This window comes from Elaeis guineensis, chromosome 8 (genome assembly GCF_000442705.2).
Source record: "Elaeis guineensis isolate ETL-2024a chromosome 8, EG11, whole genome shotgun sequence".
NCBI lineage: Eukaryota > Viridiplantae > Streptophyta > Magnoliopsida > Arecales > Arecaceae > Elaeis > Elaeis guineensis.
The window spans coordinates 130,058,598-130,075,991 of NC_026000.2; the positions used below are offsets into that span (position 1 = coordinate 130,058,598).

Genomic DNA, 17,394 nt, shown 5'->3' on the forward strand with positions numbered 1-17,394 from the left:
AAAACAAATACATGCACCAGACACCATACTCATCCTCCTAGCTTCCAAACAGGCAGTACTTAGATTGGTCAGCAATATTTCATGGTTATTTTATTTTTCAAAAAAACATCTTATTTATGTATGCACCTAGATGGATGCAAACGGTGTAATCAAATGCAATCACCACATTAATTCCCTTACAGATTTTGCTCTTTAGCAACTCTTTTTCTCTATTTCTTCGTGTGCCTACCAATCCATTGAAACTGGTATCATGGAATCACAATCCATTGGCAAAACTACTTAAGGGGTGTTTGGTTCGTAAACGGAACAAAATGGAAATGGGTATAGGAATGGTTTGGAATCGGAATGGCCAAATCTTCGAAGCATTTGGTTCGTGATCGAAATTGGAATCGGAATTGGAATGAAAAATTGAATCCATAGAGGAGAGTAGGGATTGAGTTCTATATAGATTGACCAATTTTCATTCCATCTGGAATCGGAATCGAATGAGACTCTTCCAACCAACGTTGGAATGAGAATCACCCATTCCGATTCCGATTTCAGACCTCCATTCCCCCAACCAAACACCCCCTAATTCATTTGTCTACACTCGTAGAGTCAGTATCGATAAAATAGAGTTCAGCCAGATGGAATCACCCTGCTACAAAAGAGTTCAGCCACCATCACCACACTGTATATTCTTTTTTTTTCTTGTGTGGTGTAATAAACGTGGGGTAGGTGACATAAATTACCAGGTGATGTTCCTTGCATCAAATTTGGATTAGGCACAACACTCACAGCATATAACTCATTTCTTTAAATGTTCCAACACTATTATAAACTAGATTTTATGTACTTAGAACATTTGGAAGAACTAAAAATTAAAATTTTTGATGTAGGATCGATCGCTCGCAATTCATAAAGCTATTCTACATTAGATTGTCAATGATATATAATGCTTTCAACATCACTCTTTGAATGTTTTGTTTTCTGAGGAAAAAAAATTCTTGGGTGTGGTAAACAACTGAAGAAAAAGAAAAAATCATCCAAAGGTCCCTAATATGTTTTTGTATTAGGTCTCCTTATTTTACATTAGTTTTAATTTTGTTCCCTGTTTTTATTCTTTGTTTTTAGTGTATAGTTACCACCAACATGGCTCTGACAAAATTGATACTCATTTATCTCTCTGAAACCAAAATCAAGTTTTTGAACCTTTATTCAGACAGACTTGATGGTTATCCAATGATTATACCTTAAAAAAAGGTCAATACTCCATTCTTTAAATTTTCTCGATATCATGACAAGGAAAACTCTAAGACAAATTCCATATTTTCAAAAATTGCTTGGCCACAAGCAGGCAGTCCACTCAAGAAACACGGAACTGAAGACGTTAAATGCACCTCCTTCATAGTCTTCAACTGATTAAGTAATTATTTTGGGTCAAACAAATATTACAAAAGATTTACTGCCACGTGCAACTTCTACATCCACCATCATCCTTTTCTCACCCCAACACAGCTCACAAGCACATCCATTGTATAAAGTTGGAAATCTTAATGCATCAAGATGTAACCACATGATGTAAATTGTGTGAAGCTGATACAAAGTTATTCCAGATACAAATGCATAGACTGATAAAAAAACAAAAATATGGTATCAACTCTGTACTTTGGTATGTGTCCCATGAAAACCATTTTTCAATTTTTACTTCCAGATTCCGATCAAACAGTAATTTAGAAGATGTGATACAACAAATTCGAATTGTATAGCTGCTACAGATAAAACTATAGCTGCTAAGCAAGAATTTCTCGCATATAACTGAGGAGATTATCAGAGCCCAGAACACTATCCAACTAAACATATACAAAACTAAAAACAAGATAAAGTGGCATGAAACACCTAGAAACTATATACAGCGCATACGTTGGGACCCTTTTTGGCCTAAAGCTCTAATCTTATGAGTCAACCACCAGGTTTGTGGACAATCCAAATATGAGCACCTCCATGCCAATAAGCACAACCTATATTTGGATCATCCAATTTTGACTTTCTTCATCTTCCTTGCATCAAGCCATACTCTACTCTGTTTGATCTTATTAGATCTCTAGAGACAATCTTGTACTGGGAAAAGATCAACAAAATTATGCAACACCCAAAAATTCACATTGCTGAAGAATCCTCATTGTCTCATTGTATATCTATAGCCTATGATGTCACCTCATTACATGGCATCGAGGTGTTACCACTGGACTTAGCTATTATCTCCCCCCTGCGGTCTCTCTCTTCCCCCAAAACAAAAGAGAAAGAAGAAAAAATAAAGGGATTGAAAAGATGGAGTTACTTGAATCGCGAGCAATTGAAAATAAGAGACAAGTACCGAGAGAGAGAGAAAGAGAGAGGCATCGAGAGAGAGAGAGAGTGGTAGAGCGGCGGCGACGATGCGGACGGCTGCGACTGCACAGCGGCGACTGCAGAGGCTCGACGGTGGTGGTGGGTCTACACGAAGAAGGACCGAGAGAGAGAGAGCCGTAGAGAGAGAGAGAGGGAGGGAGAGAGGCCCGGTGGAGTCATAACGGCGACGGAGGCAGAGCGACGGCGGCGGTGGTGGCTCGCGAGGCGAGAGAGAGCGACTCGAAGAGAGAGAGGGGCACGGCGTTAACACGGGCCTTGGGGTAAATTTTTGTTCTAAATCTTAAAAATAACAACGAATATTTTAATGGAAAAAATTTGATCGTAAAAATAATTTTTTTAGCAATAAAATTTATTTTCATTATAAAAATAAAATTTTTAATAAAATTTTTTTATCATTAAATTTTATTTTAAATTCAAAAAAATAATAAAATATTTAGCAAAGAAAATATTTATCGTAAAATATACGTCTTTAGTGATAAAAAAAAATTTTCGTCATTGAATTTTGCCCTAAATCCAAAACATGACGATGAAATTTTTAGCAATGAAAAAATTCATCGTAAAAAAAAATCTTTAGTGATGAAATTTTTTTCATCGTTGAAGATCTATTTATTACGATGAAAAAAATAATTTGGTGATGAAATTTTATTTCATCGCTAAAATTTCATCCTAAAAAACCAAATTTCTTATAGTGCATGAATCTTAAAGTATTCCTAGTTTTATCATCCATCTACCTATATGAATCTTAAATGATGAAGTCATTCATATGTTGATATGTATCTTAAAGTGTTACTTTTCTCCTTTCCTCTTAATTCTCACCAAAATAAGAGCTTCTTATTATATTAGAGAATTTTATAAAAATTAACTTATTAAGTGATCCTCGTGTCATAATGTTTTGTAATGGAGGCCGAATGGGTGGGCCCCTTTGCAATAATTTTCAAGTTTTGGGGTTGGTCTATAGTTTTTTAAACTTTTGGAATCTAGGTACAAATGTGCCAAATTTTAAGGCGTTACTCTATAAATTTTCCTAAAAAAAAGAGGTATTCACGGAGGAGGGAGAGGGAAAGAGGAGAGATAGGATAGGGTGTTGTCAAATTGGTTGTTTGGGGGAGGGGGTGGGAGGAGGAGGAGGAGGTGAGCGGATAGAGATGGGAAGGATGAGATGATGAAGAAGATTATATATATATATATATATATATATATATATATATATATATATATATATATATATTATAAATATCTTATGCAGGCTAGATCGATGTAAACTTAAGTTGTGATGGTCCAATCCATTGGACTGGCCCATCACCAAATTGGCCCAAGTCTCCAACCGAACCAAAAAAAAGAAAAGAAATGCTAGATAAAGACTCGATGGGAGTCTTTTTCTCTGATTGTTCTCGAGAAAAATCGAAGTCTTAGGGCAAAAAGGATTCTAGGGCTTTCTATAATCAGCCCCTACATCTCCCTATGGTCCTTCAACGACGAACATCAAGCCACTTTTTCTCTCTTTTCTTCCATTGAAGTTGCGGTATACTATCATAGTGCCTGCTTGAAATCATGGCTGGAGATGTTGTCGGAGTCTGTGATAAGCCCTAGCTCTCCTTCCTCTCTTGCTTCCCCTTCTTTCCATGCTTTTACGCACGGCCGCCAACCGTTAGTTTTATTAAAAAATTATGAAAAGAATTTTTCTATTTTGGACCTATCTTTTCTTTCTTTCTGACCATATCTGGTGTTCGATGCCTACTGCCAGAGCCTCCGACCTTTTCCCTATGTTGGCCTTTGGCCTATGCCAGAGCCCCAACTGCCGGCGAGCGGGTTGGGATCCGAGGATAATCGAGCAAAGGGTGTCAATTTGGCCTTGTTTTTTATCTTTTTTTATTAGCTGGCCACTTGCAGCTGACTGTCCAATCCTCCACTGTTAGTCACCATTGTTGGACTGCTAGTTGTGTTGCCACAGTCTGCTGGAGCATTAGCCACCTTTTCTTATTTTTCCAAAGAAAGAAAGAAAGAAAAAGAGAGGAAGAGAAAAAAAAAAGAAAAAAATGAAAAAGAGAGAGAGACTCTCTCTCCTTCCCTCTAGGATTTCTCTCTACTCCATCTTTTTTTTCTCTATTTGATCTGTGGACCCCAATATGAACCCGAGATGATGTTTTCTAATAAACTTAAATTTGCTTTGATATATGTGCTATATGTCAACCTCACCCACTCATGTCGAGTATTTTTGAATCCATTATTGATAAATTCTGTTGATCGATCTTGACTTGATCTAATTTATACTTCATGATTCTTTGATTGAGTCACTTAGGTCTAACCCTCGGTTTGGAGATCCTGAATTATCTCGATATCTGGACAGCCTGTTGGATCGACCATCCGATCAATGATTTTTTTTTTTTATAATTTAATTCTATTGAATTCATCAAATAGAAATTGATTATGTTTTTGATATTTTAAATACAATTATCTGATTCTTTTAATGAAGTCTAAAGATCTAGGATAAACAAGATAAGTGTATGTTACACTCTTTATTTATTTTCAAATTATCATATTTTCCATGTATGTGATTTACTATTGATAAAATTATATTTTTTATAAAATAAAAGGATCAGCATATGTGTATTATGAAGTCCATGCTTTATTATGAATAGTGGTTTCATAAATATTTTTAACGAAAATAACATGTTTATAAAATATGAATCTGATTATACTATTTAATAGTCTTTTATCTACATATATGTATAATTTGAAAAAAAGATATAAAGATTTTAAAGATTCTCAGATAGCTATGAATGAATCTTTAGAATTGAAAAAATCGATATCCAGAGATAGCATCTATATATACACAGTCTCAACCAATAGATACAAAGTTAGTATACAAAATAAAAATTTTATCGATTAAGAACACTGATCCTATCATGGGTATAAAATGATCATAGCATAAATATTTAAGAGCAACATTTTAAAATATGATATGAACACATAACAAGAATGACTTACGAATAAGTATGTTTATGAAATGTTCATAATTTATACATGCATGACTAGTTTATAACTTATTTTATTATATATTATATGAAATATTTTATTTTATTTCTTATATTCTTAATATTCTATTATCAAAGAAAAATTTATGTCTGATCCAATTAGGAAGTATGAGTTTTACTTACTGAACTAATGTAACTCATATCTTTTTTATTTTTTTTTTTTAGGGAATAAGACTACTAAAAATGATGAAAGATCCAGTTTTGGAGGTCTGCTCTAGCAACCATGAGAATTTTGTAGCTAAATTTTATTTATTGGGTTATTACAGACTAGTAGTCAATTATTTTATGAATTTTGATATACGAGTTTGGTATTTGATTTTGGATTTAGATGCTCTGAACTAATCTTAGTTTAATTACTTGATGAATAATAAAATTAAATCTTTTATTATATTTTATTTTTGATAGATTTTAGCTGATTATGATTGATTGACTTTGTATTATCATAGGTTACACCTTTCGATAGCATGATCGTATTACGTCCTAGATTTGGGGCGTGATGCAAATTTGGCCTATTTAATAGATGTGCTTAAATTTCAAATCTGACCTGGTCTTTTGGGCTTAGAAATTATGTCTAGACTTGTCCAAAATAGTTTGGGCTGGGATGGGTGGGGCGGGCTGCTTGGCTTTTGAGCCGATTTAACAGTGGAATGAAGGTAGTTGGAGGTGATAGTGGCAATAGTGGCAAAAGTGACGGCGACAATAGCGAAGGCTATGTTATCCATGGTAGTGGACCCAATAGTAGTTATGGTGATGAAAAATATGAGTTTCTTATTTTTAAAAATATTTAAATAATTTTTTTAGAACAAATAGTAAAAATAATTTTAAAATAAAAAATAAAATAATAGCACCAAATATGTTTTCTGTTGTGGTTTCTATTATTTTGATTTTAAAAATGAAAAAGAAAAAGTGATGGTAAATATGTTCATAGTTTTTTTATCCATTCAACAATCAAAGATAAAATTTTTGAAACATGACGATCTAGGACACAACAAGGCTTGTTGATTTAGGTCGAGACAAGCCCGATTTATGTATTTCCATATATTTTTAAATCCTTACCCAACCCAACCCTCATCTCGCATAGGAATTTTTTTTTCAACCTAATCAAAATAATTTCAAGTGAGATTTGGGTTGACTAAAGTTAGTGTCAAACTATTTTTTCTATTATTTATTATTTTTTATTTTTAAAGAAAAAGAATAAGAAAAGGTCAGGGCCGGCTAAAGGGTAAGACAACCAAAGCCTTTGCTTTAGGGCCCCACTGCCCACTACTAGCAGACAGTAGCCATCCATCTCCATCACGTCCACCCACGAGAAGACAACGGCTGTGCTGCGGCAAGGCTTATTCCTTAAAAGCATTGGATAGACGTCGGCCAATAAAGGTAACCCTCCTTTCTCTCCCTCCCTTTCCTATCAACCGCTACCGGAGAAGGAAGGATGATTGTCGGTGGCACCACCATCCTCCTTTCTTCTTCTTCTTCTTCTTGTCCTCCTCTTCTCCCTCTCTCTCTTTTACACATGCGCACACACAGATGCACACACGCACAGTCGGAACCACCCGAACTGCATCATGTAAGTCAACAATTTCATTTCATCTGACTTCGTGTCTCTCTTCTGGGTTCTGTGGTTGTGCGGGTTGAATTTCAGTTCTTTTATACTGGATTGAGATAAACTCTATTTCATGTGTGGGATAGGAGAAAAAAGTTAAATTTTTGACTTGCTATATGGGAAGAAAGGCTGAGCTCAGGCCATGGGATGGGAAAAAGCTCAAGTTTTTGGTTTGGTTTTGACTTCTTTTCTACTTTTCTTCTTAGAATACTGCTCTGATTTAGAGGAGAGAAGTGAAGAGGGGAGAAAATGGCTTATAAAACTAGACTTTAGCTTGAAAAATCACACACGTAAGTTTGTATTGGTAGCAGTGAGTTAATATGTCATTATAAGTATATATTCAAAATATTTTTCTAAAATTTACTAATTTTTAAGTTTTTTTTTGTTCAACTTATAACTTAGTGCTAATGGTTACTCGATACGTTCGATTTTCAAAAAAAAATATTCTTAATTTCTTTGCAATTCATCTCTAATTCTTGTTCTCCATTAGCTCTTTCCCAATCACAGCATAATTTTTCGAAGATGTCTGTCTTACAGGCAGTCTTTTAATAGGTACCCATACATACATGATGCTATATTTAATACATTTAAATATATTGATTTATATGGAAAACATGTTTACGTAATAGTTTTTGTGCTCAATTACTTGTGACCTGTTTAGATCATAACTTATTTTCTTTATGTTTTGGAACCAGCCAAGTTTCATGTAAGCATTTGTCTCTCCTCTGCATTTTTTTTTTTTCATTCTTTTATTTCTCACCCTTATTGGTATAATATAAATAAGATTTCATTATGGTTGGCTTTGTATGTACGGTGTCAATGTTGCCATGTGGTTGAACCCTGAGTTCATGATGCATTATTATATATCTCTGCTCTTCACATGCGAAATTGGATATGTTTGATATGGGGTTATTAGGCTTGCTGCCATCTCATCTAAGAAATTTATCTAACAAATGATGTGGGTGTGGATACAATGAATTTTGGATGATTCCAAATCATCTCTTAAAAAGTAACGGGTAATTGCATGATCAACTTTAAATAGTCTATCCCATGATTTATAATATATATATATATATATATGTAAGATCATTTCCTTTTTGAATTAATCACCAAGAGGCTATGAAGTAATTAGGATATTGGCTTAACACAAATTTTAATTCTTAGCATTTATTAGATAAATAAAATAAGATAGGAATTAAGAAATAAAAGAAAACTCTTTAGATGGAACTCTAATCCTTGGCAGATAAAATCTTTCATTTATTGCTTTGATGTCATTTTTTGATGTTTGCAATGTATATATACGGTCTTTATCCTAATAATATTATAATTTAATATGAACCAACTATAATTTATTTTTCTATTTGAAAGATGAGAAAAAAATCTATTATCATATTGAAAAAAATTGTGACTTTGCTTGAGTATAGCTGTTATCCCGCATACCTTCTTTTGGCAAAATAGGATGGTTGTCTTGGTAATTAAAATATATCTCTCTATTTCTTTCAAAATTAAAATTAAAAAAAATTATTTTAATATTTAGTTTAGGACTCCTCGTATGTTGAGCCACCATCGAGAAAAGGAGGGAGACCCAATTCAAATTGTTACCCAAGTCCAAAATATATCATTAAGATTCAAATTTGGGATCTCTGTTTGTTAGGTCATTATGGGACAAGTCTTAAACAGGTTTGGTAAAGTTGGATCGAATTAATGACATAACGTCAGGCTGTATGTATAATTTAAGAGTGGAGAATGTTTCAAACTTTGTTTGGGTCAGTATTCAATTAGCTCGTGATTTTACTTGAGTGCATTTGTACAATTGTGATAAAAAAAGTTGTTAAACACAGAATTTAGACATTTAATTGGAATATAAATTTATTTATTTATTTAACGAGTTTTTTTTTTTTTAGCCCAACCTGATCCAGCAAGAGGATTGGGTTGGGTGGATTCGGGTTGAGCCCGACGCTAATCGCAGCGCGCCCCGCCGCCCCTCCGCGATCGCACCAAAAACCCTAGCATTTCCGCCGCATTATATAGAGTTGCCGCCGACGCCGCAACTCTCCCCCCCTCGTCTCTCTCTTTTCTGGGGTCAGGGTTTTCGCCTCGATCGGAAGGTATGCTTTTCTTCTTCTCCGTCTCTTTTGCTTCGCGTTCCGAATCCTGGTATCCTGGAATTTGTGATTGATGTCTTCGAAACTCTTGTGGATGAGTTCTCCTTTGTAGTTGTAGTCTTCTCCGAAGTCTCCGAAACCGCATCGTTGCAAAACTGTTTTTCGAGAGTTTTTGATTTTACGGATATGTTTTTCTTCAGTGTTTTGGGATTTTTATTGTTTTAGATGTGGCGTTTTGCATTTTTTCCCCCTCGGCCGCTGTTTTGAAGTCCAGATTTTTCTCATTATCTTTGTTGTTTTACATGGTGAAGACATGGCGGTTCCGTTGCTTGCGAAGAAGATCGTTAAGAAGCGTGTCAAGAAGTTTAAGAGGGCCCAGAGTGACCGCAAGATTTGCGTCAAGGTAAATCTCTCGCTTTTCCCTCTTTTTTTTTTTTTTATATTTTGTGATATTCGGCTAAGCGATCATGATGGCCTCTAGTTTATTCGTAGAAATTGATGTTGTTGAAGGATTAGATTTGTTTTTATTTGATTGGTTTTTCAATGGATTATTGTATCATTTTTTTTTAAGTTTTATCTTTTTCGAGAATTACATATTTGAGTTCTAGGTTTTCAGATTCTTATATATCATATGTGTATCTAGGAAGAATTGGATGCTAGTTTTGACTTTTCATTTCTCTTCTTTAGATGATTTAGTTCATGTGATGTGAGATGTTATATCTGGGGGAATTTCACTGATATATGGTCACAGTTTATAATTGGCGAGCCACTATGAATTAGTTTGTCCTAGTAAAATAATCATTGGTTAAATGAGTTTGTAACCTTGTGCTTGGATGAAGTATACTTAGGCTTAATCAGTAATAACCCTCTAGAATCTGTTCTATACCATGACTGCAATGTCAGTACCAACTTTGAGACTGAGAATGAATGAATAGATCCACATTTTGAGTGTCCTATGCATTTGTAGGGGGTTTGCAAAGACTGTTTATATATCAAGATGATTTGCAATCTTCTAAAGACATCGTCACATTCCTGGTTGCTCTTGAGAAAGTCATGCATCTGTGAAAATTTGGAAAAAATTGGCAGCAATGAACTATCTAGTCAGATTTGAAAATTCAACATCCATGCAAAAGATTTGGTGGGATATGCTTCTAAATTCTTTCTTTGAAAGACCTATCTTGCTGATGTTCAGTTAAACTTTGCTTCAGTAGCATGATGTTGCATGTATTAAGGTTGAGTTTCTAAGGTTATTATGTCTCTTGAGTAAACATAAGATCATGAACATGGATGTTATCATGTGAAAATGTATATGTTTCATTGTCTTAGGTTAGAAAGCAGCGTATGTGATCAATACATGTTTTTGAGCTTGAAAATACATATATCAAATTAATTTAAATTACAAAATACATAATGACATCTAGTCGTTTGTGGAGTAACTATTTTCTCTTAGACATTAGCATTTTGTTCATAGTTGAGACTTTGAACTTGACTCAACTCATGTACTGTGATAGTCCTCCATCTCCTCTATCTGATAATTAGGCTACCTCGATACACCCTGATACTGATCTCTGTTTTTTTTTTTTTTGATACTGGGTTAGACATTTCACTCACATACGAGGGAGGATAGTAGTAACAATATTTGACCCGTAATTTGGCTAAGGCCATAAAGGTTAGTAGCTGTTGGACTATGACATCTTAGATGAAGGATATATATGAGTTCTATCTTGACCGTGTAGAATAAGATTTGGTGTAAGATGAGGATCTAGAGATGCCTAGGGAACTCTACTATATCATCAATTGCAGTAGTGCTTGTCTTAAGCCATCTCGGTAGGCCCAAAGTCTCAAAACATGGGCGTGAATGGAGTCAAAGGCTCAAAGTCTCAAAACATGGGTATGATGGCATGATGATTTTTTTCTATGATTTTTTTTGGTTACAGTTTACAACAGTAGGATGGTAGGACTGTAGGAGTGCTTTGAGAGCTGTGTGGGTGCGATGTTTGAATGGAGCAATCAAAGCTGTGTGGGGCTTGGGGGGTGGGTGCGATGCCGCAATTGCTTGGGCGTAGAGAAATCACGACAACTTTGAGAGCTATGTGGCCAGTGGGGCAATCAATGGATGACATCATGTAACCGTGTCGCATAACCCATAGAGAAAACTCCATACTAGAGCCTGAAGGCCCCGAACCCTCTTTCTTTCCCCTTTTTTGGTCCTCCCTCCCTCTCGGTTCGCTCCTTGTCGAAAAATTCGATGGCCTCCCTCCTTTCTCCTCTCCCTTCTCTTTTTCGAGCTATCCTCTTAGCATACTTTGCTTTCGGAAAATCAGAATCAAAGGGTGAAGGTCATGCTTCCTCTAGTGATGATGCCAACATATCAGTAGAAAAAGAAAAGGTTAGTACTCTCTTTTCGTTCATCCCCGCTCCAGTGATGAATACACCATTCGAAGCATCTTCTTTGGCAGAAGGAAAGAAAAAATTAGGGCATGATCGGGATGGCCGTACGATGTTTGATCTGGCTGGGATGAAGATGAGACGGTCGGGACGGAGGCTGAAAATGTGTTTTGGGGTCCCGCACCCATCCCTGATGTTAGAATTTCAAAGGAATGGGATAGGACGATAGGGACAGCCCTCATATCGTTGGAACTTCAAATGTTGGTATGCGTAGTAGTGATCCATATCCCATGTGGCATGAGTGAAACGTGACTTGCTAGATAATTGACTCAGACCAATAGCAGTGAGTTGTCTATGCACATGTCCACTGCTACCTCCCTAGTCATTATTGCATTATTGTTCAAACATTTGTTAAGATACTTATATAACAAGATGATCTGGGCAGTTGGTCATTCAAGGACCTGGTGGTCTTAGAATCTGGGTGATGGATTTGCAGCTTTTTCCATTTCTCTTTCATGTTATTTTAAGAAATTGTTTTCATTCTCTAGCTGCCCTTGTGTAATTGGCTTTTCTAATGGCTTGACTAGGCTTATCACTCTCTGTGGTCCTATGTCCTTGACTGGAATCGGTGTCATGATGACCTTCTTTAGCATCTTTCTATTACATCTCTTGGTGGATGTTTCAAACATTGAGCCTTGCAATCCCAATTGGCTCCTTATGACCTCTGTGATTGCTCCAATTGCTGGGCATTGCTTGGTTGTGAGTGTGGCATGTGTTGCTCTACCCACTACTTGCATTCATCATAGTCTTCTTTGTTGTGATAGCTAGTAGAGGTGGTGATCTTGACTCATTAAGCTCTGGCTACTGTTATTGGCCCTCAAGCTTTGGTTGTCTATTATCAGTAACTAGCTATATGACATGCTACTCTATTTGATCAATTACCTACTCCATCAAACTCAGGACACTTTGTCAAAAGCATCAATAGACTTATGAAAGAATGTTTTCTTGTCAGAATATATCAACAAATTGATGCTACATCTCTTGTTGGGCCTTGTCCAATCATCATTCATCAATGTTATACAATGTGTTCTAGTTGTTCTGGCAGGAGGCTATCCATCTCTCTAGCTTTTGTTATCCTCTTGTAGCTTACCATATATATCCTTCGATCTAGAAGAATCGACACCCTGATCGGCTCTTTTGATGGAGATGATAGCATTACAGTACTAGGTGTTGTTTACAACATTTGCAAGAATGTGGTTATAGTAGAATCCAGAAATAATAGCTCTTCATATGCCTTTATTTCTTATCCTTGATGAACATAGAATTAATTCTTTGCTGTTTTTAGTCTTTTGCCAGGGAAGGCATGTGGGTCTAATTCATGAATGGTGGTCCCTACTATTATTTTCGTAGGCTGATTTCCCTTATTGCTAGTAGGGTCCCTAACATAGGTTCTATCCAATTGTTAGCCTTACCAACCACCTTTGTCATTGATTGGTTCCTTCTGTAGCCTAGATCTTCTTAATGGACCTAGAATGGGAACTCCATTCTACTGTTTTATGCCTTTGCCTTAACCTTCTCTGTTTGCCCATATGATAGCCTGATTCTATGCCACCCCCTTGTTATTTGGTTTCGATGCCTCACAATTATGCAGATTTCTGAAGTCATATGATGGTGGCTCGGTTGCCTAATGATCATTCTCTTGCGTCTCTGAATTTTTTTTCCTGCAGTCCCTAAAGTCATAACAATGCTTCAATTGTTGGATTGCTTGTGGACATTTCTTACATGCAGTTACATCAGCATAACCAACAGTTAGATGCTGCTTCAATTTTGTTATCTCACCTTCAACTCTATATCGCACCGCTTGCATTTTCAATGTTGCTGCCTCGAAATCTTTACACCATGATCTCACCTAATGTCAACATCCTTATCCTTCTTTCCCTTTCTTGAATTCATTTTTGAGTTTGACTAAGATGTCATAGACCACCTTATTCATTACCATAAATTACATTAAGTGGATCCACACTTTTTTAAAGAATAACAATTTTTTAGACAAATCAGAAACTTTTATAATTTAATTTCCTATATAGATATGATAATTTATAAAATTATGCTAAATGCTATGCATGTCCTAGAAAAAGATGTCCCAATTATCAATACATATTGCTATATTTTTTATGATTTTTAGTTGAATTAATAATTACTTAAATTATTAAATAACTTAAAAATGAGATAAGTTATATTGTAATGCAAAACATGGTTGAATTAATTTAGAAAAAAAAACTTTTACATTGTCTTTGTAGAATACCAATTTTCATATTTTCTAATTTTTAAATATCTTTAGTCAACTTTTTAGAGAATAATATTTAATTAATAGGATCACAAAATAGTGTTAATTGGATTAATTTAGAACCCCATTTGGGATGTTATATATATATTTGAAACCATGGGCATGTCTCGATCACCACTTATTTTTGAAATTTATTTGAATTTGGGCTTAGGCTTGTGCCCAAATTTAAATATATTGCCACCAAAATAATATACCAAATAATATGCATATCTCCAAATATGCTGCCATTTTTTAAAATTTCGAACATATTATTATTTGTTACTGTTTATTATTATTAAAAATATATATTATTCAACAAAAAAAATCATGATTTCTTCTTTGTGTTGATCACCTATAGATCTATAGCATATTATGAAATCATGCCAGAATACAATCTTGGCATGATTACTTGTGATTTTACCCATTTTCTGTAGGCATAAAATGGAAAAAAAAAAAGGACAAGGATGAAGTGGAGGAAGTGGATTTTACCTAATTTGGTTTGGATATGGCCTTAGAACCAACAGACTCTTCTTTCTTGATTCTTTTATCTCATAAAATCCACCATTCTCTTCATGTAGTTTTAAGAAAAGAGAGAGGAATGCCATCCCATTGCTCTCTCTCTTTTTGGTTATAGGCTGGCCCAAACTAACTCAAAACAAGTCATGCTGAGTGGGATTGTGCAGGTCCGCTTGGTTCGGAGCCATTGGGCGGTTCGTATCATGTCCTGAACCAATAAACCAAGACCTTGTTTCTGTAGCGGTTCAGTTCGTCACACCTTGAACCAAGTGGTTTAGGTTGTTTTGGTAAATCCTGTATGTGATAATTCCTCTGGGTAGGAATGGAACACAATTAATTTTTGAAGCATTGAATTTTAAGGTTGATGGGTTCCTTGTCACATTTTGAACTTTGTTTTTAGACAGTTGTCAGTCAATCCACGATTTCCAAAAGCAATTTTGAACTAATTTTTAATTGATATGGAATTAAGGTGTCACGAGCACTTGGCATAAGCTGCCTTTTGGGCAGCTCACCCATTATGTAATGTGGTAGAAATGCCTGCATTCTTTAAAATGCACGTTAAAAATTTGTTCTGGTTGAGATGGCATGCTTTTGAAGGTTAGGATCTGGGAGGCATTTTATGGCTTTTAAGATTTTGTTTGCTAATTTTGATCTGTTGTCATGATCTGGAAGAAGTCCTTATTCCTATCAGGTGACTTTTCCATCTTGCATTCACACTAGTACTCAGCTTTTTAGTATAAATTCATAGTCTACTAGTGACAGGGAGTCCGTTGTTTAAGAATTATGTTTTGTTATGAATGATTTCTGTTTGTTTTGTTATCTTAGTTTGTCCTCATTAGGTTTTGTTTAGCCACTCAAAATCATAGTCATAATATTAGGATGATATATGACTTAGAACGTTCTTGATTGTGAATCTAGTTATATGGTCCATTACTAGTAGACTATCGAGAACTTCTTTTACTTAATATTTGGTGCAGTCATGGAGCACATGAAGGCTCTGTCATGGAAGATATGTTGGTGCTACTTATTCTCTGTCTTTAGGATAGAAATTTGGCTGGGGGTCTGTGGGTTTTGTGAGAGGAAGAGAATTTTCTTCTTACTTTGGAAACATTCTGAAATTTAGCTGATCTTGGGACTTGGGCAGTTGTGATCAAGCTACTTCATTGCCTTGAGCCTGATGAGATATTTCAATAGGAGGATTTTTTTTTCCTAATTTTTACTGGATCTTTCATTTTCTTTTAAATTCCTTGTTGGAAATGACATTGCATTATATCCAATTTGAGGTAATACCAGGTTACACTGTTTAGAAGCATACTTTGAACTGAATTGTTGGTAAGAATCCGATGTGGCTGTAATTTGACTTGCTAAAGAGCATTACATAGAGGTTTGTATAAAGTGGCTTATGACTTTATGTATTCTATGTTTGTTAATGCCAAATAGATTTGACTAGCTGCCATTAGGCTTGATACATATGTTGTCTTATATTTCTGAATCTGATAACCACTGCTTATTTGTTTTACTGTTTTTCTTTATTAACATGGTTGAATTTTTTATACGATAGCCAAACTGGCGTAGGCCCAAGGGTATTGATTCCCGTGTGAGAAGGAAGTTCAAGGGATGTACTTTGATGCCCAATATTGGTTATGGATCTGACAAGAAGACCCGGCATTATCTGCCCAACCGTTTCAAGAAGTTTGTGGTTCACAATGTCTCTGAGTTAGAGTTGCTTATGATGCACAACAGGTATGTATTGTGTCTCTTTTCCTTTTCTTCTACTAGCCTGTGCTATATGCTGATGCATGCTGTGTTTTGATTATATGTTTGGATGGTAAAAAGATCAGATGGACTGGATATTTGGCATCTGCTTTGCTTTCTACTTGAAATGTGCATGTCTGAATGCATTGTATATGTATGTGCACATATAATTTGCTTCCGCTTTTGTAAATTATTATTGTAGGAGTATATCAAAGGGCAATTTGTGAGAGGTATGCTTATTAGGTTATTGCTCTATTTTTTTTCCCTTCAATTGTGCATTTTTCATGGACATGCACAAAAGCAGACAATGTTCCTGCCAGCTTAAAAGTTGCATGCGGTATCATTGGTGTATGCTTTTTGCTTTCCACTTGAAATGTGCATGTGTCTGAATGCATTGGACATGTGTGCACACATATGATTTGCTTGCTTGTTGTGTAAATTATTGGTAGGAGTATATCAAAGGGCAAGTTGGTGAGAGGTATGCTTATTAGTTATTGCCTGTTCTTTTTCCCTTTAATTATGCATTTTTCACGGACATGCACAAAAGGAGACTATATTTCTGCCAGCTTAAAAAGTAAGTGTATATTTGTGGGAAGCTCAAAAAACTCATGGCTCCTGAAATGGAGTTAGATATTTGGGGAGTTGCTTGGCTTTTGTCATTAGTAGCATAGATTTATTAGAAAATGAAGCTAATGGACCTACAATTTCTTCTTAATTTTTATGGCCCTTTTCCCTGCCTACTTTTGTTGCAAGAAATTTGCTAATTGAATATGGGAACCTAGATTTGTATCTTTTAGTGCTGTAAAATCTTATCTCACCATGCTTACCTTTAATGGTTCTTTGTAGGACTTACTGTGCTGAAATTGCACACGATGTCTCTACAAGAAAGCGCAAGGAGATCGTAGAGAGAGCTGCACAACTTGACATTGTTGTCACGAACAAGCTTGCGAGGCTACGCAGCCAGGAGGATGAGTGACCTAGTTTTAGAAACTAGCACTTTTTATGGTTATCCATTATTTTGGTTTTGGTTTTCATTCTGTTGGGTTCTATCCTCTAGGCAACAGATCGTTTTGATGTTGACCTGTTTTCAATGATGACCGAACATCATTGCTCACCAATAGCTGATTGTTGCTCTCACTTCTATATTTATGCACTCTTTTATAACCATTGTTGATGTTGATAATTAGGTTGGAAGCTGTTTGGAGTTCTGCGCATGATCATTTAAGTTGTTTTATCTAGTTTACTGGAGTTCAAGTGCGTCTAATTCTATGATGA

The 17,394-nt window shown here is 35.4% G+C and overlaps 1 protein-coding gene across 1 annotated transcript; it reads left to right on the forward strand.

The window, feature by feature from the left end:
• The first annotated feature begins 8,981 nt into the window (after nucleotides 1-8,981).
• On the forward strand, nucleotides 8,982-17,286 carry LOC105032416 (large ribosomal subunit protein eL32z). The gene is made up of 4 exons (XM_010906863.4): nucleotides 8,982-9,137; nucleotides 9,446-9,537; nucleotides 15,926-16,107; nucleotides 16,966-17,286. Exons 2-4 carry the CDS (start codon nucleotides 9,448-9,450, stop codon nucleotides 17,093-17,095), a joined length of 402 nt encoding a protein of 133 aa, XP_010905165.1. The 5' UTR covers nucleotides 8,982-9,137; nucleotides 9,446-9,447; the 3' UTR covers nucleotides 17,096-17,286.
• Nucleotides 17,287-17,394: the final 108 nt, after the last annotated feature.